We start from the raw sequence: 26,465 nt of genomic DNA, 5'->3' as shown, positions 1-26,465 counted from the left end.
TTACAGGAACTGGTCTCCTCCTTATGGGTACCTCTCTTCTGCCTTCTTTGGCCAGAAAAACAGGGAAGCTTTGGAGGCAAGAACCCAAGGGGCTGCACACACCCTGGCCCAGAAGGCAGCCCTATACCTAGAACCACGGATGGAGCATCCTGTGGCCAGCGCCCAACTGCCACTGCCACTGGCTGTGCCTCCCATCACTCAAACCCAAGGTTCTGAGGTGGCTGGCATTCCACAGACTTCCGCCTTCACTGGCATTCCAGCTATTGACCCAGTCGACCCGGTCCTCCCAGAAAAGGTTTTGAATACTTCTAACTCAGAGTCAGACTCCAGTCTCTCGTCCTCTGATGAGGATGCCCCCCCCCCCACCGTGAAGCAGTGAAAACAGGAGGATGCTTTGGCCCCGTCCTCTCCATCTGGTGATACCAAGTTGTTTCCCGCTTATATGTCTGCAATGGCCGGGTCCCTGGGTGTATTACTACAGGAAGAGACCGCTCCTTCCACTAACCCTCTTTTCGACATTTTGGACAATGATTCTTCCAGGCTGTGGCTATACCCTATGAACCAGGCTTTGTTGGAGATCGCCCAGAGCTACTGGGAACAACCCGTCGACCTCCAGGAAACTGGACAATTTGTGCCAGTTCCAACCTGAAGGCTCCCAGTTTCTTCTAAAGCATCCTTCTTTGAACTCCATAGTGGTGGAGGCTGTACAGAGCAAGTCTAAAAACAAGCAGCTGTCGACTCCGGTAGATAAGGAAGGCCATAGACTGGACTCATTTGGCAAGAGACTATATTCTATCCATGATGATCAGAATAGCTAACTACCAGGCCTTTATGTCGAGATATAACCACTTACTCTGGGAAAGAATGTTGGAGTACCTGGACTCGCTACCACCTGCTGCAAAGGAAGTGTTTGTTACCTTGCAGAAAGAAGGTTTTAGATTGAGCAAGCAACTCCTACATACATCAAAGCACTCCACAGATTGTGCTGTGAGGTCACTTACTATGTCTATTTCATTATGTAGACATAATTGGCTTCAGTCATCTGGTTTGCATGCTGAGGTACGATCCCAAATAGAGGACCTACCCTTCGACGGAGCAGCCTTGTTCGGGTCTCAGACCAATGAAACCATGGAGAGGGTACAAAAGATGTGCAAGACCACAAAATCAATGAGCTTTTCCTCTTCTGTATCCTCCTCCCATTACAATAGGTCCTTTTGCCCACAATGACCGTATCAACAGCTAGCTGTGTCGACTTCAAATTATGACCAGCCCTTTTGCCAACTTCAATACAACCAGCCCAACAATCAGTACCGCAAGAGACCTTACCAAGCTCCCAAACAGGGACACCAAAAGTTTAAGTCCGGACTCCCCCACAAGTGGGCATGACTACCCATGGACGACTTCAAGACTACGGCCCTACCTGGACTACTGGGAGGACATTACATCAGACGCTTGGGTCCTCACCATTGTATGCATTGCACTTTTGGTTGGACTGCTAATGAGGCTGCATGCTTCCTGACAGGGGAGACCAAGGAGGAGATATTTTGGGGAGTTTACCCCCCCTCACCACCCTGGATTAAAGGGTTGGATCAAGATTGACCATTGTATCCCCCGGAGCCTGCTCCTTATCTCAAGGCTGCGCTGGAAAGTACAGCTTTGATTTAAGTCGAGCGGTGGGGGCTGGGATTCATCAAGCTACACTCCTTCATCGGAAATCCAATGGACAGAAACCGGTCTGGTGTCCAATCTCTTTCAGTTTGGATTATAATTAATGGTTGAAGTTCAAGAAGCTCACCTCTCAGCGTGATTAGTGATAAATTGCTGGAATTCTGCCTGCTTTTGCTGCCAAGATTGGACCATTGTATGCATTGGGTACGCTATCAAATTTTTAGAACAGCTCCCAGACTCCGATGTAAGGCCCACTCCACCAACTACTGTACTAGACAAGGAGATATGTACCCTCCTAAGTAAGGGAGCCATAGAATGGGTTCCTCCCCATCTACAGGACGGCCTATTCTCTCGCTATTTCACAGTTCCGAAGAGGGACAGGGGACTGAGGCCTATCCTAGGTCTCCATCTCCTCAATACATATGTCCAGTATCATCACTTCCGTATGTTGACAGTTTCGGAGAGTCTACCCCTCCTCACCAAAGGACTGTGGTTTGTGTTCATCGACCTGGAGGACACATATTATCACATAACAATCTAGCCACATCATCGAAAGTATCTCCATTTCCAGGTCGGCGGAGATACCTTCCAATTCAGAACGATGCCTTTCAGGCTTTCATCAGCCCCCAGAATATTTACAAAGTGTATGGTGGTCGTAGTAGGGCACCTCCAGGAAAAAGGCATTCAAATATTTCCTTATTTAGATGACTGGCTTTTGACAGCAAACTCACCAGAGCAACTGTTACAGCACCTTCATACGACAGTTTCTCTCTTGCAGGACTTGGGACTAACCATTAATTACAAGAATTGCAACTACAGCCTACACGAAACATAAGATTTCTGGGTCTTGTATTCGATTCAGTGACTGCACGAGTGTCTGTGCCTCAAGATCATAATAAACAACATTCGGACCCTAGCACACAAGCTGAGCCACACTCCTGTGCACACAGTGCGCGATGTACAGCGCATGTTAGGCTTCATGGCTTCAACCACATTCCGATGGCCAGACTGTTTATGCATCCCCTTCAAAGATGATTTTTGGACTCCTTCCATCCACTCTGGGACTCCAATTCCAAGTAGATTTCTATCCTGATCCGTGTCCACGAATCTCTCAATTGGTGGACTCAAGATCTCAACTTGGCACAGTCAACCCCTTTCAAAAAGGAACTGCCCTGGTATGTCTTACGACAGATGCCTCAGAAGGAGAATGGGGAACTCACCTACATCATCCTACCTCAATGGTCACTGGTCTCCGCAAGAGTCCTGTCATCACATACATTACTTAGAACTGTTGGCAATTTTCAAAGCCCTGAAGGGCTTCCTGCTAGAAGTGAGAGGTTGCCATGTACTTCTGATGACAGACAATACCATCGCAAAGTCCTAACCTACTTCACAGGGTTGTTGTGAAAGAGAAACTCAAGTATGTAGTACACCGCTCTGGGCTCCTTGGAGGAAGAGCGGGATATAAATGTAAAAAAATTAAAAATAAAATAAAATAAAATAATAATAATAATAATAATAATAATAATAATAATAATAATAATAATTATTATTATTATTATTATTATTATTATTATTATTATTTATCTCACAGTCGGTTCTCCCGCCTTCCCTCCTTAACAACGTTACGGTCCCTCCGGATGCACAGGGAATGTACCTAACGATGTGGAGAATCCTGCCTCCTGGCCCCCAGAGTTAAAGACAGTTCTAGCTGCCTGCTGGAAAAGTTCCACCATGGCTTCTTATGCTTCAAATGGAAGCATTTCATGAACTTTGTATCCACGCACTGGGACTACAATCCTATGGAAGCACCTGTACCGTGTATTTTGTCTTACTTGCTAGAACTAAAACAGTTGGATTTGTCTATGTCTTCAGTGCGCATTCATTTGGCTGCTATTTCTGCCCATAGAATCTTTGATGGTAACACTATTTCTTTGTTCGCACTGAAAGAATTAAAACAGTTTCTGAAGGGTTTAGCACATCTGCATCCAGATCCGCCGCAATTAGAACGTAGTCTGCATACCCTGGACGTTCGGAGGGCCTTGGCCTTTTACGTAGAGTGCACGGCCCTGTTTTGTACTACTAAAGCGTTATTTGTCACGTATGGACTGCCCGGCAAGGGTCACCAGGAGTCCTCGCAGTCTATCTCTCCTTGGATTGTTCATGCCATTTAGCATATGAAGTCTCAGGGCTGCCCCCTCCCATGCCCATTAAGACCCACTCAGCTAGGGTAGTCGCCACGTCAACAGCTTTTGACAGGGGTCTCTCCCTAGCCTCTATCTGTCAGGTAGCCACATAGTCCTCTCCTTCCTCTTTTATTAAACATTATGCCCTGGATGTTAGGGCTTGCCGCGAAGCTGATTTTGGGAAGCGTATTTTGCAATCCGTTTGCCCATAATGCTCTTTGCTCATTGTCCAACTGTTTCTACCGTTGTTGTTCATGTATTCTGTTCTGATTAAAGAAGGGGAACTTTTTGCACCCAGCCAGGTGTTATGTGTACCTTACTTAATTGGCTAACCAATTCTTTTTCCCGCAGCCAGGTTACATGCTTACCTATGTTTTTATGACTGTGGCTCTGCCCCTCCTCCAAGGTTCTGGAGCTTGTGATGCACCCATCTGTGTGATGGACAGGGACCACTTAGAAGAACTGCAGGTTGCTTACCTGTAAGTGGAAGTCTTTTGGTGGTCATCTGTCCAGTCACACACCCTCCCAGCCATCCCCTCTGCAGCCATCCCCTTTTGCACCCAGCCATCCCCTCTTGCTTGGCGGACTCTAGAACTGAGGTAAAGGGTGTAGATCACGTGACTAAGGTGCATCTGGGTGGAGCCTAGCTTAAAAAAAAAAAGCTTGTGAGTGTTCCGCTAGATTTTCCATGCAGGCGTGAAGCCCATCTGTGTGACTGGACAGGTGACCACCAGAAGAACTCCAGTTACAGTTAAGCAACCTGCAGTTTCTGATATTAGGATACACACTTATGTGGGAGCACGGTTCATGCACCTCCCCTCTCTCTGGTCCAGAAGGAGTAAACCAGCAATAGTGGTGGAGGAGAAGGTGGGTCAACAGTAGTTGCTTTCCCCCACTTCCTTACTCACTTTCTGTCTGGCAAGCAAGAGAGTAATAGCACTGGCAAGGAGAAGGAGTAACTGGTGGCAGTGGTGGTATCAGGACTTGGCCAAGATCCAAGCTAGGCTGTGGTGAGGAGGTCTGGTGCAGACATGAAGTGGAGAGTTGGCAGCAATGGGCATGGTCAAGGGGAGCCTGGAGTCAGATCAAGCCCCACCCCCAAAAGGTCAGAGCCTGGAGTTGTGGTCAGATCTGGACTGGTGGTTGGGTTGGATACTAGCGTAGGTGAGGAGGGAGAGATGGGAGAAGGCAAAGCATTGAGTGAAACTCATTTTTTCACCCAAGCTTTTTAACTTCACTGTTTTAAATTGTGTTAAGGTTTTTATTTTTGTCTTAATTTGTGTTGTGTTGCAGACTGCCCAGAGATGGAAGCTTGGGGTGGTCTACACATTTAAATAAAGCAAGCAAGCAGGATAAGAATGAGTTGAGTCTGCATGGTCACTTGCTACGACAAGTTGCCCAGACTGCCACGTTGACTTGAAGTTAGTTTTATAAAGCCTGATACAATCCCATTGTATTAAGGAGTCAAGTGTCCAGATCCAATCTAGGAATCGACTAGCAGTGGTCAGTCCAGCATCATAGGCTAGAGAATACACTTGCACCATAGAATCTTTATCTGTGTAGCTTGCTGAAGAGCCAGGACATGGGTGGTACAGGAGATGAGGCACTGGGAATTGACCATGAGGAATCTTGGTTGCACACAAACATGGAAGGAGGTGGAGGGGGTCCAGTGAGCATACTTTATCTGAGCCACACATACGCAAAACCTAGTGTTGGCATTGTATGGGATATCTTTTGAAAGATTTTGCCCTCTTCATTAATCACTTTCTGTGATTGAACCTAATTAATGAAGAACAAGAGGTAAGAGAGCATCTCCAGTATTTCATACTGTAGATGGAAGCCTGATCCAAATAACCTACAAGACTTCAAGAATTCCCACTCGTGTGTGTGCGCATGAGAGATAATGTATTCCATCATGAGGATGATCACTTCTAGGTGGCTGCTCTGTAAACTTCTTCTCATGATTCCCTAGACTTCTATATATTTCATTGTTCAAATGCCTTTGACATCTGTTGTACAAAACTATTGGACCCACTTTTGTGCTCTGTACTATTTGGTGCGTTCTGCATGGAAGTGAAAATTCAATGGAGAACAGAGCATTGGTTCTATATAAAAAATAAGTTACTGAAATATTGAATGGAGAATTTATATTATGCCTCTTGTATCATTTTATGACTGTAAACATGCAAACAACTGCACCTTTTGCTACTTTCCTCCCACCCCTACCCTCAGGCATGTGATTACCCCAGTTGGCTTACAGTAGCATGTACAAGGGATTAATCTTGCACATGCTCCTGTAAGCTCCTGCATGTAGACCGCACAGTGACTTGCCTACTTGGTGCAAAGTTTGCAGACATCACGCGGCATCTAGATAGGCTGTTCGTTTTGGGGTTTGTGATTATTTAGCAAAGCACGAAGGAAACTACCACTCCAGTTACAGAGTGCAGAGCTTAGTTGTTGCAGCTATTTAAGGAACACACATGGAGATCACTGTAGAGTCTAAAATAAATTGATTTATTGGTGAAGTACATTTGAGATAGGAAAGACCTATCCTATCTATCAGCTACATAATGAGGCTCTTCTCACGATTGCCCAAAAGTGGGCTAAGGGAGCCTAGCCTGCTTTTGGGTGATCGTGTGCTGCAACGGGAGCTGTGCGGCTCCTGGCAGCTAGCCTCCATAAATACCCCTCCCCTTAGATGAGGTTAACAGAGCGAGCACTCGGTTAACCTCATCTTTTTGCTCGTGTGTTGCCACGGCGCGCAGCAACACACAAGTAGACCCCTGACTGGGAGGCTGCAAGTAGCCTCCCAGGCATGGGGGTCTCTCTCTGCCCTAGAACAGTTGGTCATGGAACCAAGCAGAGAGAAGGCGACCTTGGACTTAATCCTGAGTGGCACACACCTGGTGAGTGATGTCAGTGCCATGGACCCTTTAGGGAACAGTGACAGTAGTGCGATCAAATTCAGCATACAATGCAGGGATAGAATAGCAAGGAAATCTAACACAGACACTTTGAATTTCAGAAGAGGAAACTTCTTTAAAATGAGGAGTTTGGTGAAAAGAAAACTGAAAGGGAAAATTAGGAGAGTCACTTCTATCCAGAATGCATGGAGTTTACTTAAAGCCACAATACTAGAAGTCCAGTTAGAATGCATTACTAACAAGGAGGAAAGGCACCACCAAGACCAGGAGGTTGCCAGCATGGCTAACAAGAAAACTTAAGGAAGCTATAAAGGAGAAGAAGACTTCCTTCAGAAATTGGAAGGCCAGCCCAAATGAAGAGAACATAAAGGAACACAAACCTTGGCAAAAGAACTGCAAGGTGACAATAAGAGAGACGAAAAGAGAGTTTGAGGAACATTTAGCTAAAAGCGGCAAGAGGAATAACAAAAACTTCTTTAAATACATCAGAAGCAGGAAACCTGCCAGGGAGGTGGTTGGAGAATGAGAAAATGAGGTGGGTCTCACGATCAGTGAGACCCACCTTGAGAGGGTTAGCAGGGAGAGCAGACTTAGCCCGCTCTCCCTGCACACGAGCAGGCTGCAGCCTTGGGCAGCCAGATTGGCCACCCACACAACTGCTGGCTCCATCACAGAGCTGGCGGGGGCTGCAGGGATTGGGGGCCTTGCAGCCCCCAGAAATTCCAGCATGCTCTGTGCAAGTGCGCAGAGCATGCTGGAGAGATCGCTTTTTAGCCTCTTGGTCGGGGGTCTCCTCGTGAGTTGCTGGGGTGCAGAGCCACGCCACGGCAACACACGATCGTAGAGCCCAGGTTAGTAGAGCACTCTCTCCGTTAACCTGGGCTTAGAGGAGGATTTAGCAAGTGGGTTACCTGCTTTGCGGCAACCGGGCTCACCTGCGAGTCCAGTGCTACTCACAGTCCCCTAGCCCGATTTTAGCCGATCATGTGAATAGCCTCAATGAGAGAGTAAAAGGGATTATTAAGGAGGATATGGAGGTTGGAGAGAAGCTAAATGAGTTTTGCATCTCTCTTCATGGCAGAGGATATTGAGCATATACCTGTTCCTGAACTGGGCTTCTCAGGGACAGAGGCCAAAGAACTGAGTCAGACAGAAGTGACAAGCATTGACATTCAAAAATGTCTGAAAAAAAATAAAAACTAGCAAATCGCCAGGGCTAGACAGCATCCATCCAAGAGTCCTTAAAGAACTCAAATGTGAAATTGCTGACCTCCTTGCAAAAATATATAACTCATTCTATAATCAGGCTTTGTACTGGAGGACTGGGAAGTAGCCAATGTAACACCGATTTTCAAAAAGGGATCTGGGGCGATTTGGGAAATTACAAGCCAGTTAGCTTAACATCTGTTCTGGGCAAATTGATGGAAAGCATTCTCAAGGATAAAATTGTTAAGCGCATAAAAGACCAGGCCCTGCTGGGGAAGAACTAGCATGGCTTCTGCTAAGGTAAATCTTGCCTCACCAACCTTTTGGAGTTCTTTGAGAGTGTCAGCAGGTGTGTGGATAAAGGTGATCCAGTTGTCATAGTATACTTGGTCTTCCAAAAAGCTTTCAACAAAGTTCCTAATCAAAAACTCTTGAGAAAACCTATCAGTCATGGGATAAGGGGACAAGTACATGTAACTGGTTGAAGAACAGGAAACAAAGGATAGGTGTTAATGGAGTGTTTTCAAAATGGAGGGAAGTATGAAGTGGGGTCCCCCAGGGATCTGCAATGCGACCAGTGCTTTTTAATTTATTCTTAAATTATCTAAGTTGGGGTAAGCAGTGAGGTGGCCATATTTGCAGATGATATCAAACTCTGTCAGGTAGTGAAATCCAAAACAGATTGTGAGGAGCTCCAAAAGGATCTTTCCCAACTGCATGAGTGGGTGAAAAATGGCAAATGCAGTTCAATGTTGGCAAGTATGAAGTGATACATATTGGGGCACCCACACACATTTCATATATACGCTGATGGGATTTGATCTTTCAGTGACTGATCAGGAGAGCGATCTTGGGGTCGTGGTGGACAGCTCGTTGAAAGTGTCAACTCAATGTGCGGGAGCTGTGAAAAAAGCCAATTCAATGCTAGGGATCATTAGGAAGTGGATAGAAAATAAAACTGCTAATATTATAATGCCCTTATACAATACTATGGTGCAGCCACACTTGGAGTACTGAATAAAATTCTGGTCACCATACCTAAAGAAAGACACTGTAGAACTGGAAAAGGTGAAGAAGAGGGCAACCAAGATGATCAGGGGCCTAGAGCACCTTCCTTATGAGGCAAGGCTACAACACCTGGGGCTATTTAGTTTAGAAAAAAGACAACTGCAGGGAGATATGATAGAGGTCTATAAAATCATGCATGGAGTGGAGAAAGTGGATAGAGAGAAATTCTTCTCCCTCTTCCATAACAGTAGAACCAGGGGTCATCCCATGAAATTGATTGCCGGGACATTTAGGACCAACAAAAGGAGTACTTTTTCACATAACACATACTCAACTTGTGGAATTCTCTGTCACAAGATGTGGTGACAGCCAACAACCTGGATGGCTTTAAGAGGGGTTTGGATAACTTCATGGAGGAGAGGTCTATCAATGGTTACTATCTTATTTGTGGTTACTATCTTATCCTAAGCCATCTTATTTGTTATTTCTCTTTGTAAACCGCCCTGAGCCATTTTTGGAATGGCGGTATAGAAATCGAATTATTATTATTATTTCTTTTTTACACAGTCAGACAGATGTTATTGACTGGTTTGTTTCATCCAGACATCGAGTCCTTCCCAAGGACCTGGGATGGCTGAATTTTATTGTCAATTGTTATAGATATCGTCACAGAATATAGGCTGTTCCCAGTAAAGCTGCTTTTTGTAATTGGCTGATGGTGATTTCTGTGGCCCCTATGGTGTTGAGGTGCTCTTCAAGGTCTTTTGGGACTGCACCCAGGGCGCCAATTACCACTGGGATTATTTTGGTTTTTTTCTGCCACAGCCTTTCAATTTCTTCTTCTTCATCTTCTCCTTCTTCATCTTCTCCTTCTTCTTCTTCTTCTTCTTCTTCTTCTTCTTCTTCTTATTCTTATTCTTATTCTTCTTCTTCTTCTTCTTCTTATTATTATTATTATTATTATTATTATTACTAGTCGGAGGGCTATAGGCCACCTCCAGCCTTAGAGGCAGTATTCCCCTGAATACCAGTTGCAGGGGAGTAATGGCAGGAGAGAGGGCATGCCCTCATCTCCTGCCTGTAGGCTTCCCAGCAGCATCTGGTGGGCCACTGTGCAAAACAGGATGCTGGATTAGATGGGCCTTGGGCCTGATCCAGCAGGGCTGTTCTTATGTTCTTATCTTCTGTATATTACCTCCAGGCTTGATTTCTGTAATGCACGCTATGTGGGGCTGCTTTTGTACGGAGTCCAGAAACTACAACTGGTACAGAATGTAACAGCCAGACTGTTCTCTACGACAACCCAAAGGGACCATATAACAATAATTTTAATAGAACTGCACTGGCTGCCAATATGTTTCCGAGTGAAATACAGAGTGCTGCTTATTACCTATAAAGCCCTTAACAGCTTGGTTTGAGGATAAAGACAACACCTTTTTTGTCATGAACCCTGCTGCGTATTAAGATAATCTAGGGAGGTCAGGATACAGTTGCCACCGGCTTGTCTGGTGGTGACTTGGGGCCGGGCCTTCTCTGTGGCTGCCCCAGGGCTTTGGAATGTGCTCCCTGTCAAAACAAGAGCATCTCCATCTTTGATTGCTTTAAAAAAGATTCTCAAGACATATCTGTTTCCTCAGGCTTTAAATTAATATTAATTTAAAACTCTGTTTTTATTCTGTGAAACTGTTAATTGTGTTTATTTTGTGAAATTGTTTTATATTTGTGTGTCAAATTGTATACACTGCCTAGAGGTACACATAGGCAATGGCTGTTAGGGATGTGCGAAACGTTTCGGATACAAAATGTTTTGTACCCAAAACAGCCTGTTTCGGGTGTTTTGTAGACAAAACAAAAAACCCATTTTCCAGATCCAAAAGTTTTGTATACAAAACAAAACGTCCCTGTTTCGGCTACAAAATGTTTTGTTGTTTCGGACCTCCATTTTGTGGTGATCTCTGAGTCAGTCTCCATTTTGTGTTTGACATCTCTTTGAATTTCCCACCCTTCCAGCCTTCTGATCGGTGACCTAAATCATGGGCTGACCTGCTGACAATTCCCTCCTTGTTCCGCATTGGCTCTTTTGCTTCTTCCCACTCTTTACTGACCCCACATTGGCCAGGGGAAGGGTTGCTAACCCATGGGGTGCTGGGTTCTGCTGTTTCTGTGGTGTTCTGAGTGTAGATTCTCTGGTAGCATATGAGAGTGGATTCTTGTTTTTCACTGAAAATCTCATATGCTACCAGAGAATCTACAATGAACACCTCAGAAACAACAAAACCCAGTACTCCACAGGCTTGTGGGTGTGGGGGTGGTTGGCACCCTATGTCCACTACACAACCCCTCGCTCTGGGCAACCCCAGTGTCCCCCAAGTGGAATTATGGGGCTGCTGAAACCTCCATTATTCCCCATGGGAGAAATCTTAAAAGACACGTAAACTTCGACAAATCACAAAAGATCAGCCCTTTGCCCAATTCCTTTGAAATAATTCTGGAAGTTTCCTTGCCCCCATTGGGCACTACCACCCACCACACTCTGCTCTGGGTCATCCCTTTCCCCTTGATTTGAAGCGATACATTTGCTGGAATCCCCATTATTCCCTATGGGAAAATTCTTAAAGATGTGTAAATTTAAAAAAAATTCACACAAAAAAAATCAGCCCTTTGCCTAATTCCTTTGAAATTTGGGTGGTAGCTTCCACCCATTGGACACCTCTTTTTGCCCTGGGACCCTTTTTAAAAATCCAAATCAATTCAGATTCGGATTCGGAAAATTTGGCTACAAAACAAAACAGGGCTGATTCGGATTCAGAAAATTTGGGTACAAAACAAAATGGGGATGTTTCGATTCGGATACAAATCGAAACAAGAAAATTCCAAAATGCACACCCCTACTGGCTGTATACAAATATGATAAATATTATTTACTACATGGCACATTGGTTTAGTTCTGACAATCTTCTTCTTCCAGATTTTTACTGGCATCTTTACAACAGAAATGATCCTCAAGCTTATTGCGCTCGATCCCTACTACTACTTCCAGCAGGCTTGGAATATTTTTGACTTCACAGTGGTTATCATAACTGTGATAAGCATGGGTCTTGATGTATCAGGACTATCAATTTTTAGAATGGTAATGATGCCTTTCCTCTGTTATAGTAAATATAAACTTTTCATGTGGATTTATGAAGCCTTGTGCCTATTTCCCCCAAATTCATGTTAACGGGCTGAATGGATGTAGCAAAAATGCAGCCACGCACCCCAGCACATCCTTGCCTCACATGCCCCAGCTTCCTTGCCCCAGCCTCACTTAAAATGAAGCACGAGGCAATTGGGGCACTTTGATTGGTTGGAGGAGGTTTGGAGGCAGGCTATCACGATTGTGCCTGGCCCTTCCTCCATTTCCTCTCAGTCTGCATTGAGATGCAACCCCCCGCTTCCCCTGGCATAGTGTTGACTTTGGCTGGTCACCGTGTTTGGGGGACTGGGTAGGAATTTTTTTGGCCCCCAGTAGATTGGCCTATGTTGGGCTTTTTTTTTTTTTTTTTTGCCTACCTCGCACTATTGTCTCTTAAGCAGTTAGGCATTGCAGTCACAATGGCAGGTACAGTGTGCCATAAATGAGCAGTGTAAAGTAGTGAGCATCTTAAAGTATGAGTTTGATACTGGGAAGAGTCCTCGATAGTCCTTACTTGGGACTTTCTCCATCCTGCTGGGGAATCATCAACCTTAAAGGGCTCTATGGCTCGAGCAGTGGTGGATTAAGGCCGAGGCAGAGGAGGCATCTGCCTACAGTGGCAAAATTCGAGGAGCAGCAACTTTTGCCACTCCTCATATTTTGCAGTGCCTCTGTGAGAGTGGGGGTAGCTGCAGGGAGGGGGCGTGGCCACTGTCACACGCAAAGGAGGCATGGCCCGGTCTCCGGAGAGCCCAAGTGAGCTCTCCTCCATCTTTTCAGGCTGTGTTTGCTGCCTGACAACATTTAAAATGCTGCCTGAAAGGACGAGGGAGAGCTCATTTGGCTTAAGAGCCTGGGTGGTGAGTCATATCCCCATGCGTGGGATGTTACTGGAGGGGCCGCCGGTGGCGCTAGGGACAGGCTTCAATCACTCTTGAGGCTTTTTCAAAGGTTTAAAAGGGGGTCACTCTTCCCTCCTTGTCCCTCCACTCTCCCTGTCACCAGCCTCCGACACCGGGCCCCATCCCACCGCCAACAGCGGCAATATTTAGAGGCAAAGGGGGGGATTTTCCCTCATGCCCCTCTCCCTGCACCAGTAAAAGCCTGTTTGCCTATGGGTAGCAAAGAGATTAATCTGCCCCTGGCTCGGGGGCAGTGATCCCTTAGTCAAGAGCTTTGAAAATAGGTTAGCTAAGATGGCAGCATCAACCACAGGGCTAATGCTGACCGCAGCCAAGGTGTATCGCTCATTGTGCTTAGGTAGACTTGCTGTGGACAGCAAGTGTCTACATTCTGCATTATAGGGTAGGGATGCGCAAACACGTTTGGAACTGAACCAGTTTGAAGTCAAAGTGGTTTAGTTTGAGGGTGCGGGGTTGAGCCAAACCACCCCCGGTTCAACTCGACCCCAGCCCAACACTCTAGCCTGTTCGGGGGATTCGTGGACCTTTTTAGGGTGAATATTTTTTTAAATTTTAAACTTACCCCCTCCAGGGGGGTTCTCTGAGAAGGTGTGGGGTCCATGGAGGTTCCCCCTCCCCCACCGACCTTACTTCAAAAATGGCACCATTCAGCCATTCTTCAGTCCTTTCGGGCCTTTGCCGCAGCCCAGCGGCCATTTTGGCATGACCCAGGCCATGCAGAGGCCCATTGCGCAGGCACAGTGGCCTCCAAAATGGCCACCACACTGGTGGAAAGGCTCGAGCGGGCTGAAGAATGGCCTAATGGGGCCATTTTTGAAGGAAGAAGGGCCTGTGCTGAGAGGGGGAACCTCCACAGACACCCCCTCCCTGCTGCCTTGGAGAACCCCCCAGAAGGGGTAGGTTTAAAAAATATATTTTAAAAAAAATTACCTTAAAGATGTTCACAATCCCCACCCACCCCGGACTGAACCGGGGGGGTTCATGGGAACATAGGAAGCTGCCATATACTGAGTCAGACCATAGGTCTATCTAGCTCAGTATTGTCTTCACAGACTGGCAGTGGCTTCTCCAAGGTTGCATGCAGGAGTCTCTCTCAGCCCTGTCTTGGAGAAGCCAGGGAGGGAACTTGGAACCTAGATGCTCTTCCCAGAGCGGCTCCATCCCCTGAGGGGAATATCTTGCAGTGCTCACACATCAAGTCTCCCATTCATATGTAACTAGGGCAGACCCTGCTTAGCTAAGGGGACAGGTCATGCTTGCTACCACAAGACCAGCTCTCCTCTCCAAGGTTCGAGGGGGTGCCAGACCAAACTGGCCCGGTCCAGTTCAGGTCTGGTTAGGACTTGAACCGAACCGGACTAGCTGGTTCTGTGTACACCCCTACTATAGGGGATGGAGAGCCAATCTTTATTCTTTGTCCAGAATAATTTGAATAAAGTTGTGGCCCAATTGTTAATTTTTTTTTATTAATAATATTCCCTAGAAGCCAAATTTTAACTATGGGGTTGTTGGGTCCTGACCAGCTGCTTTCCCACTGCTCAGAAAATGAAGCATACACTCCAAAAATTAAGTTAACATTTTATTTGGGAATGTCTAGGATATTTAGGATAGGTTAAAAGAGCTAAAAGTCTAAACATACTTAAGAATCTCACCACTCTTGCCAAATCAGACTGCAAATCAGTCTCCACAACACAAAGGATAGAACCCAAAACAGGAGACCTGATAAGAAATCAGAAGAAAAATCAAAAGAGACTGTAGTCAGAGCTTAAGGCTCAAGTGAGGAAAGGTGGAGGAAAAGAGGGAGAAAAATCCCCCAAAGGGGAGAAAAGTCCCCAAATCAAATCCATTGCTTAAACTCTCATAATCCCTTGTTTCAGGGAAAAGTCTTAGCCTCCCAAGGGAATGGTTTTGGGGTACTTGTTAAGTTTTGATAGGTCACTTCTAATTAGACACCACCCATCTTAATCAGAAAGATGTCATTACAGAATATGATTTAAAATTGATTGCCTTGTTTGCAAAAATTATGAATTGCTGGTTGTTGCAGCGTTTGTATATCTGGATTATATATCTCGATTAGGAGACCTCACCAGTCAGCTGACTAGGACAAGATGGCCAAACCTTAGCAGAAAAACCCCCAGCTGTGTTCATGTGGTTTTTTCCCATTAGAAAGTAAGCTGTCTACGGAATGTGATTTGCCTAATTGACCTGTACCCGTCTAAATTTCTCTATAGGAATATAGGAAGCTGCCAGGCCCATCTAGCTCAGTATTGTCTACACAGACTGGCAGTGACTTCTCCAAGGTTGTAGGCAGGAATTTCTCTCAGCCCTATCTTGGAGAAGCCAGGGAGGGAACTTGGGAACTTCTGCTCGTCCCAGAGCAGCTCCCTCCCCTGAGGGGAATATCTTACAGTGCTCATACATCGTCTCCCATTCATATGAGACCAGGGCAGACCCTGCTTAGCTAAAGGGTCAAGCCATGCTTGCTACCACAAGACCAGCTCTCCTCTCTTTTCACAAAGCTTGCAAATCAATTTTCAAGAGAACTTGTCAGTAATAGTTAGTATGAATAGATTTAAACCAAACTCTTCATATATGGATTCTTGATTAAAAGCATAGAAGCCCATTATTTTTATTATTTTATTATTTTATATATTTATACCCGGCCCCTCCAGTACACTACTGCTCGGGGTGGCTCACAACTATAAAGTAGATACAATGCAAAATAAAAGTAATAAAATTAACCAAATTAAGTAAACAAGTTAAGTCAGGCTAAAACACAATCAGTATTAAGTTTCAAATTAAAAGTTATTTTAAAAGCTAAAAATTGAGAATTATAAAAACTAAATAACTTATGTGATAATATGATTAAAATAATGTGATAAAGCAATTACATAACGAGACTTGCTTTATGAGAGATATGTATATATACTAAATAATGCAAGCCCCATTCTCCTTCATCATTTACTTGTCTTATGTCTTCATTGGATCTGGGTACAATGATGAACTCCAAGAAGTTGATAAACTGTTCAACAGTGCTGCTTAGTATAATAGGGCTGTTATGAAGCCCTCTATGATTTATAAAAATGTCTTGTAAATGACACTATAAAATTGAGAGTTATTATAATTCTCAGCATATTCCTGCATATAATGACTGCAAGTTATGGCAGTGTTAGCAGCAAATAGAATCATTTTGCCTTAAATATAATGCATTTGACCATAACCTTTTGAAAGGTTAAAGCACATTGTCAGCCTCCTAGTGTGTGATGTGGTGTAAGTACAGTGCTAGGAAATGGCAAGATAAAGTGATATTAAATGTGATGAGCACAACTGTAGAACACCATAGTTGAGTAGGTGTTCCTATAAATATATGGCTGTTCCAGAATAATCTAGTTTCATCAGAGCAGTGTTCTACAAAGCAGAATGTTTATTTGTGCTGTGATCCAGAGAGATCAATCCATGTGAAAGAGCATGATTTCATATGCTGATTTCTTCTGGATCAGGTGCTACAGATATAAATCAGATTCACATCCAAATGTAAGTGCCATCTCCCTGCACCACATTGCTTTCAATTGCATGAATATCCAGATGTGCATCCCTGTCCATGTTCTGATAGAACCAGGCATGTATGTATTTAAATAGATCTGGATTGGAGTGCAAATCCCCCCCCCCGCATCAGTTTCTCCATTTAAAAAAATAACCCAGTGCTGGAAAAACTCTCTTTTTCTGATGGTGATTTCTTTTTCTTCTACAGATGAGAATCTTCAAGTTGTCAAAGTTTTGGCCAGCCTTAAATAAGCTAATGAAAATCATGATGAAATCAGTGGGCCCACTGGGTAACCTCACACTTGTTCTGATGTTCACCATATTTATTTTTGCTGTGGTTGGCAAGCAGGGCTTTGGGAACTATTACAATATAAATAGAACTGATCCCAAGTGTGTCCATAAGTCAAGCTATGACACTAGTGAAATATGTCAGTTTCGTTGGCATATGGGGGACTTCTTGCATTCATTTCTTATAATATTCCGAATTCTGTGTGGAGAATGGATTGAAACCATGTGGGACTGTATGCGAGTAGCTCACCATGGATGGTGCATCATTATGTTCATGCTGGTCCTTGTGATAGGAAACCTGGTGGTGAGTTTAAAGATTTCCTAATTATGTGAAATGTGTGCAAAATGTGCAAATCTATTCCATTCCCAGCCTTTTTAAGAATCTGAGAGGCTTAGAGGCAGAAAGTTCATTTGAGCCTCAACAACCCACTTTCTTCTCTCTGGCTGACATACTGTGTAATGATATGAGTGTGGTGGAACATTGCATTTCCATGGCTGAGCAGGAGTGTTATTGTGCAAGTGCAAAAATGGCACAAACTGAAGTTTGTGACAGTGTGGCCATTGAGTATAATGAAGCAGAACTTCATGTACACACTTGTGCAGTAACTGGTCATGATTAATGATTTGTTCTGGAAGAAGGGATTTCTTTCATAGTCTCTTGTCTCCATATGTGTTCACAGACCCCCTAGAGATGGCAAAAGCCTACTCCATAAGGGGAAGGAGTTCTGTCTTAACTGATGATATCTCAGGCCTGTATAGTCTTATTTATTTGGGGTTTCAATGTTGAGATGTACTGCCTTTTAACACCCCTATAAAGACTGTCTCCAGATAGAGAAAATAGCTTTGGATGGATCACATATAAATGCAATCAGTTACTCTGAGGCAGTAAGGTGGAGAGATCATTGCCTGTGATACAGAGTTTTTTTGGTCATACTATAGCTGAAATTGCTTGGCTTATAGGAACATAGGAAGCTGCCAAATACTGAGTCAGACCATTGGTCCATCTAGCTCAGTATTGCCTTCACAGACTGGCAGCAGCTTCTCCAAGGTTGCAGGCAGTAGGAATCTCTCTCAGCCCTATCTTGGAGATGCCAGGGAGAGAACATGGACCTTTCTGCTCTTCCCAGAGTGGCTCCATCCCCTGAAGGGAATCTCTTGCAGTGCTCACACATCAGGTCTCCCATTCATATGCAACCAGGGTGGACCCTGCTTTGCTAAGGGGACAAGCCATGCTTGCTACCACAAGACCAGCTCTCTTCTCCAACATTACTTGAAGAGGAGTTCAGGGTTCTTCACAAGGAGAGATTTCAGAGAACTTTCTCAGATAATTTCAGTTTGTGGAGAAAGAAACCAGCAATAGTTGTGTGTGCACTTGTAATATAATTGAAGATAATATTTTTTTTTGCCTCCTCCTTTACATGGATATATATATATATGTATGGTGATGAATATGTACATATCCAGTATTGCTATGTCAGCAGAGGCAGCTGATAAGGGTGGCACCAGAGGGGATGGCGAGGAGTGACAGGAGTGACCTTAAAAAATCATTATTTTTGTTACCACTCGTGCCTGGCAGCCTCGGAAAGTGGCAGCACCCCACCCAGCATCGCGTGCAGAGGCTGCCCTGCCTACGGCACTCATATGGCTTCTGCACATGTGCAGCAGCCATTTGTATGGCTGACCATGCAAGTGGCTACCACACATGCGCAGAGGCCAGATGAGTGCCATAGGCAGCTCATCCTCTGTGTGAGGTGCAGCGCGGGGCACCACTGCTTGTGTAAACTGTCAGGTGCGACAAAGGTAACAAAGGTAATGATTTTTAAAGGTACCTCCCACCACTCTTCACTGCTCCCCCCGCACTGCCCTCACCAGCTGCCTCTGTATGCAAGATTTAAATAATACCCAGTATCACTGGTAAATAGTGGTAGAGAGATATGCTGAGTGAAGCCAAGCAGCTCAGAGCCTTTTATAAGGACAGTTAGTTGTGCACACAGATCACGGAGTCTAAATGGCCTCCCCTTTCCATCATACTGGCTTTGCAGCTGAAGAATAGACCTGTGCCAACCCTTCTGTTCCCACTCCCCACCTAGTCTGGTAGCAGAGCTGGCAGTAACCCACAGGTTGGACCACTGGAAGGCAAGGCAGAAATATGAGGAGGATTCAAGCTGGTGTTGCATACTGGGCTGATTGCAAAGCTTAAGCAGCAGGCTGGATCGGGCTAGTTATGTTTCAGCTAGAGCCAGAAAGCACAGTTACTAGAGGTTGGAGCAGCAAGGTTTAAAATAGGAGCCAGGAAGTCTCCACCCACAACTCCTAGTTCTCCTCGGCCTCATCTAATGCAACGGGACCTGACTGATTCCTCCTCTCAAGGAGACTCTTCTTCATCATGGGGAGAGCCTTCTGGTAAGAGTTGATGGGCTGCCAACTCTACACTCCACCAGGTTCAGACTAAACTCCACTACAGTTTAGTCTGAACCCAGCAATGGTGCTGTGCCTAGGGGCAATGGGGGTGATTTCCCCACAGAAGCTGCGTCTGAACCCTTCACAACAATTCATTTTTATGCTGCATGAGGCAGCTGATAGTGTATTGAGCCATTTTGGAAGGGCGGTATACAAATCAAATAAATAAATAAATAAAATATTTGGCTCTTTGTTTTAATACTGGCTACAGGATATTTAACAAAGCAAGATTGCTTAAATGTAATACAGTACTTTTGAAAATGCTTTTGTCTCCTCACTCTTGGCTTCATCTGGTAACTTTTCACACAGGTCCTCAACCTCTTTATTGCTTTGCTGCTGAGTTCTTTCAGTAGCAGCATTCCAGAAAGTGAGGCAGAAGAAAAAGATCCTAATGTTCAGATGGCCTTGACTTACATTCGTAGAAATTTCCAATTAATCAAACATTTGCTGTGGGATTCATGTTGCAATGTATTCATGCAGAAGAAGAAGACAGCATGCACAAAGCATAGGCAGATGACAATTACTACCCAAAAGGACAACACCATTGAGCTGATGGAGGAGATCCAAGCAAATGCCAGAAATGAAACTTTCAGAAATTTGGAGAGAGCATCAGTGAATGAGAAACAAGAGGATGTTGTGACAAACTCTAAGAAAGTTGATCATGCCCCCTTGGCTGAAATGGAGTATTTAACTGATGAGGAAGAGCACACAGTCATAGAAGTGGATTACAAGGAAGAGGTACTGTATCAAATTAGGCTTCCCAACTGGAATCATTTTAAAAAAACCTCTAATAGCACATTATTAGGTAATTCCTGTCAGGAGGTATGATATGATTATGATGGCCACTGGCTTACATGGTTTTAAAAAAAGATTAGACAAATTAATAGGGGTGTGCACGGAACCAGATGGCCCGGTTCGGTTCGAGTCCACACCAGGCTCCAACCAGACCGGCCAAGTCCTGTCCGGCCCCCATAACCCACCCACCCACCCCGGGTCTGGTCCGAGTCTAGACATGATTGTGAATTTTTTAAAAATGATCAATTTCCCGGGCCGCGGCAGTGACTTCAGAGGCTGGAGGGGGAGAGGGGAACCCTCATGGACCCCCCACCCATAGCATACAGGAAGCCCCCTGAAGGGGCTAAAGGCACTTATTAAATAAATAAATCTATTAATTAAAAAATTGAAGAATAATAATTCGCGAACATGTCCAGAGGTTCGGTTCCGGTCCGGAAGGAACCGGGGGGTGGGGGCTGTTCAGTTTGATCCCAAACCTCGTCCGCCCATCCCTACAAATTAATGCATGATAAGTCCATCAAGAGCTATGGTATTAGCCATGATGACAAAATTGAACCTCCATGTTCAGAAGCAATATGCCTCTGAATAGGAACAAGCTGGGAACAAACAATAGGGGAAGGCCAGCACCTTTACACCTTGCTCATGAGCACCTAGAGGAATGATGGAAATATAATTGGACCTAAAATACTGGGCTTGATGGACCCTTGTTTTGATCCATCATGGCTACTTTTACGTGTTTATGGGACATGGCAGAGCATTTCAATGTTCTGTTCATACCTGCTGCTCCATAGAGGTGAAGTGGGTCACACAGGTTTCAGGATATGGACTCTGGGTCAAGGAGGGCTGCAGCTGGAACAGAAGGCAGGATAGCTGGGGTGTAGCTGTATGATGGAAACCAGAATGAGGTAAGGGACTGGATGGGGAGGTAGGGATGTGCCTGAACTGCAATTCGAGCACTCCCAGGGAAATTAGGAAGGGAACTTTAAGACACAGGAGAGCAAGTGCTTACCTGCTTTCTGTTCACCGGCACCATGTGCATGCTGACGGGCACAGTGTTTTTTGGAACATGTGCCACCCCAGCAGGAAGCTGGAGGGGGTGGCAGAGAGCAGGTAAGCACCTGCTCTTCTTTGTCTTAAAGTTCCCTTCCTAATTTCCCTTGGAGTGCTCAAACTGCGGTTAGGGCACATGCCTAGTGGGAGGCTGAAGCAGAGGGCGAGGACCAAAGCTGAAGACTGGATGAGATAACTGGTAGTTTGTTCTGTGTTGAGCTCCCAGTGTATTGCTGCTGCACAAGCAAAAGCCTGACTGAGACAGAAGAATGTATACAGCAAAATATTATATACAGTATGTTCCTTCCTGGATCTAGCTTGGTACCAATCCAGGGCACACATCAGAGCTTGCTTCCTCCTCCTAAGAAGGCCCATTGGAAGTGCATGCCATTTCTGGAGTTCAGCTCTGATTCATCATTGGGGTCCCAGCACTGGTGGAGGGGGTACCTCAACTAGAGCAGAAGTCCAGATGGAGGGTGAGCTAGATCACCCAAGAGCCTGGCCTCCTCAGAAGAAACACTCACAGGAGAGGTGAGCCCCAGCTCTCTTTCAGGGGACTTAAGGCACCATGGAATCCTTGTCAGTGCTGGAAGACCCTGCAGAGGCCAGATCCTCCTCCTCATTGAAGGAGGTCTAGTCAAAGTCAGGTTCTGGCTATGGATGAATCCTGACAGTTCAACTATATTCATGCAATATCCATTAGTTCATGAACTCAACTTGAGACTCCCCACCCCACTATCTGCAATGTAATAGTGATTTTGGCAAGAGAAGGAAAATAGGTGATAGACATGTAGTTTTGCACACAAAACTCACACAGTTTGTGTGTAAATGAATGGAAAAATAATTTTACATTGATTTCAATGGACTTGCAGCTGATGACTGTAAATGATGTTTTCCAACCGATTTTTACAACATTGTCAGACCTTGTCTCATTCTTTTAAAGCATCATGCTTGCCAAATTTCAGACTGGTTGGTTTCTAGAAGTCAATTTTATGGGTAATTTTAAAAGACTTAATACTAGACCACAGCAGAGGAACTGGGGCTCAGCTGGGTAATGGGGTATCATGCCAGCCTTTTATACAGGAGGAAGAGCAGCAAAATTGTAAGCACAGTCACAGTACAAATCAAAATTGCCCCGTTTTCAGGCTTCTGAATGTGAAATACTTAAAACATATTTGTAAAAATATTTGAAGTGCAGGTGTGTCAGAAAGTAAAAGATAATTAGATGTGAACATTCTAGTCTGATTAATGGTGCTTTCATGCCCCCCCATCTGCCAGACATGGCAGAAATGGCCCCCCATTTTTTGCCACCTACAAACAGGAAGATGAAAATGTATCCAAATAAGTATTTGGATTAGCACTAAAATACAATATTGTTTGAAAACCCTTAAGGTTTCCCAAGTTGTACTTATTTAGAGAAAGGATAAACTTTTTTTAAAAAAACTAAGTTTGTCTGACTTTGTCCTCTGTCCTTGAAATTTGGAAAGTCTGATCCTATAGAAGGGTTGCAAAATGGCTAGGCATCTCATGTTAATAGCATGAGGAACACCAAAGTTAGCAACAGAACAGAGTATCACTGAAATCTTATACTATTGGGATATTCACAAGGTGAGTGTCTAATGAAATCCATGTTAAACAAATGGTTTTTCCATTTATTTTTGCACACAAGTGTGTTTGTGCTGCAACTCTGTCTTCTATTTGCCATCTCTTGTGATGTGGATCTTACCAAAAAATCACTCTCTATATTATTCATCATAGATAGATAGATACTTTATTTATGGCCAATGGCCAAAACAATTCATCATAGAGATAACTCACAATTTTCCATAACATGGCTCATGAATTTTGTGGTAAGGAAATAGTTTTTCGTATTACCAGTTTATCTGTTCTTATTGATCTCTGATATATATTCTGGGAAGTTTTGTTTTAAGTTTTTAAAATCCATATCTTCTGGATTGAATTTAATTTCTTAAATATGGTCTTAAAAATTGATAGGGTACTTTGTTGCCTAATTGATACGGAAAGTTTAGAAATAGTTTGTTTGGATACCTTTCCCCAGGAGAACAAGTTGAAAAATAGGAGAGAGCAGTTAAAGAGGACAAGAAGACGGTCTTCTCAGATTTCTGAAAGTATAAGTGTTTGGTCTTTGGATGTTCCCAAGGTAAAGTAAACAAAAATGCCTAATGGCTTAATTTCTTGTTGAGGATGTGGTGTTCTACATTTCTAGCAAACGTGTTCCACTTTAATGGTATAAAGTATTTTTTTCTGTGTGCTTTCCCTCCATGGTCGTCCTTACAAATCACAGCTGGAATGTTCCACCTCAAAGCAGGTCTGAGCTCAGAACAGAACGCTCTTCAGATGAAGGGCTTGTTCTGAGCTTGGAATGGAATGATCACATCCCGAATTGGAACATACTGATGCTGCTCTTCTGGCAAAATGCTGCTCTTCTCACCTCTGCGCATGCACAGTGGCCATTTTCATGGTTAGCACCACCACACAAATAGCTGCCATGTGTGTGCAGAGGCCAGAATAATGCCATTTTGGATTCCAGTATGGCACTTGGAATGTTTTTGACCAGTTGTTCTGACATAAGAACAGCCCTGCTGGATCAGGCGCAAGGCCCATCTAGTCCAGCATCCTGATGTCCCTGGAAACCATAGGCAGAAGCAGAGGATGTGCCCTCTCTCCTGCTGTTACTCCCCTGCAGCTGGTACTCAGAGGCATCCTGCCTTAGAGGCTGGAGGTGGCCTTTAGCCCTCCAACTAGTAGCTGATGATTGACCTCCCCTCTATGAAGTTATCCAAACCCCTCTTAAAGCCATCCAGGTTGTTGGCTGGCAGACCATTCCGTGCATTTTGTATTCTGTTCTGAACTCCCTAACTAGAGATGTACCATCTTTGAGAACTTTTGGTGAAAAGTAGTATATAAATATTTGTAATAGCAGTTCTATGTGGTTGCTAATAGTTGACACCGACTTGACAGCACTTAAGCAATCAATCATCAATCAATAGCAGTTAGAGAAGTTTGGAGGTCTGAGGCCCAGAAATGAGTTCTCAGGGTTTAGTCATGCTTGTCTCAAAGGAATGGCAAACATTAGAAAAGCCCACTCCCTTCTTCTCCACTTTGGAGGCAAAGAAGAATTCCCAACTGATACCTTGCCTTCCCAGCCATGTACATTGGCTCACAAAGCTTTAACGCTCCCAGGAGAGTTCCCACTGAGTAGTGTGAAGGCTCTGATAGTCAGGGATCGTGTTGACTTGCAAATCTTCCTGATCCCTGGCTATAATGATTTTTGAGTCCATAAATGCAAATTAAAGAATGAGGCATAGAATATAGCTTTATTTGTTGCAAGTCTGGACAGCAATAATCACTAGGCCAAATCCTTCCACCTAGCAGACAGATGCATGTAACTTTGCAGATGCATGTCCGCAAATTATTGTTTTCTAAGAAAATGTTGGTCTTATAGGGGAATGTCTGTTAATATAACTATATATCACTACAACTTCCCCCTTAATTATTGAAATAACAAAAAAATGCATATTAACAAAATTAAGCATATCTATCTATATCTATCTATCTATATCTATATCTATATCTATATCTATATCTATATCTATATATCTCAACACGTTTCTATCTGTCTTTGTGGAGTTATTATCTTCCTGGTAGAATTTTTCAACATGGGAACCTGATGCTCAGCTTTGTGGCTTATCAGGATTGTCTTGATGAACTATATTTTCTGTCAGTTGGCTGAAACTGGAATACTCACCTCCTGAAGACTCTTGAAAGCACTCTGGGATGACTCTGAGATCACTTCCATTGTCAGTCTGGATTGCATAAGACCATGGATATTTTTATTTATTTAAAAGATTTATACCCCGCCCCTCAAGTGCACTACTGCTTGGGGCAGCTCACAACAATATAATAGATACAAGACACAATAAAGTAAGGAAATTAACAAAGAATAAAATGTCAGGTTAAAACCACACTCATTATTAGGGGTGTGCAATTCGGATTTTCTGTGTTTTGATTTGTAACCGAATCAAAACAGCCCTGATTTGATTTGGATCCGAATCTGACCCATCCGAATCACCCCAAATTCTATTCGGATCCAAATCATGGCTGATCCGAATCGAATCGATTCGGGTTTCGGATCTGTCCTATTAATTTCCCCAGATTCCCAGCTTTAATTTTTTTTAAAAAAAAGCTAAGCTCTAGCCCTTATAGAAGTGGAGTTATGGAGCAAAATGTGTGGTCACTATTTTTCAAGTGTTCGGATTCTTTGGTGTATAATAGCTTTCACTCAATGAATCCTTATGAGGATTCATTACACACCTTCATTTCTTCTATTCATTTTGACTGTCTTTTAGACAGTGCTAATTGTAAACTGCCATGTGCCAACTACACCCCACTCCCACCCGCAAGGCAGTGAGGTACTACTCAGTTTAAGCTAAGTGCCTAATGGGTGGAGGCTACCACCCAAATTGCAGAGGGATTGGGCAAAGGGCTGGTTTTTGGTGAATAGTTGAATTTTATTCATCTTTAAGGTTTTTCCCTATAAGGTATAATGGAGGTTTCAGCAGCCCCATAAGTGCACTTGGAGGGTGCTGGGGTGGCCCAGAGTGAGTGGTGGTGTAGTGCACAGAGGGTGCCAACCACTCCCATGGGGTTGCTAACCCATGGGGTACAGGGTTCTGTTGTTTCTGAGGTGGTCTGAGTGTAGATTCTATGGTAGCAAATGAGAGTGGATTCATGGTTTGTATTGAAAATCTCATTTGCTACCAGAGAATCTACACTCAGAACACCTCAGAAACAACAGAACCCTGTACCCCATGGGCTAGAAACCCATGGGGGTGGCTGGCACCCTCTGTTCACTACACCACCACTCACTCTGGGCCACCCCAGCACCCCCCAAGTGCAGTTATGGGGCTGCTGAAACCTACATGATTTCCTATGGAAAACTTCAACAATTCACCAAAAATCAGCCCTTTGCCAAATCCCTCTGCAATCTGGGTGGTAGCCTCTAACCATTAGGCACTTAACTTAAACTGAGTAGTACCTCACTGCTTTGCGGGTGGGAGTGGGGTGTAGTTGGCACATGGCAGTTGACAATTGGCACTGTCTAAAAGACAGTCAAAAAGAACAGAAGAAATGAAGGTGTGTAATGAATCCTCATAAGGATTCACTGAGTGAAAGTTATTATACACCAAAGAATCCGAACACTTGAAAAATAGTGACC

At 44.2% G+C, this 26,465-nt stretch overlaps 1 protein-coding gene across 17 annotated transcripts in view; it reads left to right on the top strand.

Annotated features, from left to right (window-relative positions):
• LOC128332064 (sodium channel protein type 5 subunit alpha-like) overlaps positions 1 to 26,465 on the top strand; it is a 205,676-nt gene that overhangs the window by 113,376 nt on the left and 65,835 nt on the right. For all 17 annotated transcript variants that reach the window (XR_008310543.1, XR_008310542.1, XM_053266305.1 and 14 more), the window contains 4 exons: positions 11,961 to 12,122; positions 16,842 to 17,225; positions 19,691 to 20,119; positions 23,286 to 23,387. Coding sequence is in view for 15 of the 17 variants with exons in the window: in XM_053266305.1 (XP_053122280.1) it covers positions 11,961 to 12,122; positions 16,842 to 17,225; positions 19,691 to 20,119; positions 23,286 to 23,387 (1,077 nt within the window). In the remaining 2 variants the exon portion in view is untranslated. The remainder of the gene's footprint in view (positions 1 to 11,960; positions 12,123 to 16,841; positions 17,226 to 19,690; positions 20,120 to 23,285; positions 23,388 to 26,465) is intronic.

This window comes from Hemicordylus capensis, chromosome 6 (assembly GCF_027244095.1).
Source record: "Hemicordylus capensis ecotype Gifberg chromosome 6, rHemCap1.1.pri, whole genome shotgun sequence".
NCBI lineage: Eukaryota > Metazoa > Chordata > Lepidosauria > Squamata > Cordylidae > Hemicordylus > Hemicordylus capensis.
The sequence above is the reverse complement of the archived record's forward strand: the minus strand, read 5'-3'. Positions and strand labels throughout refer to the sequence as shown.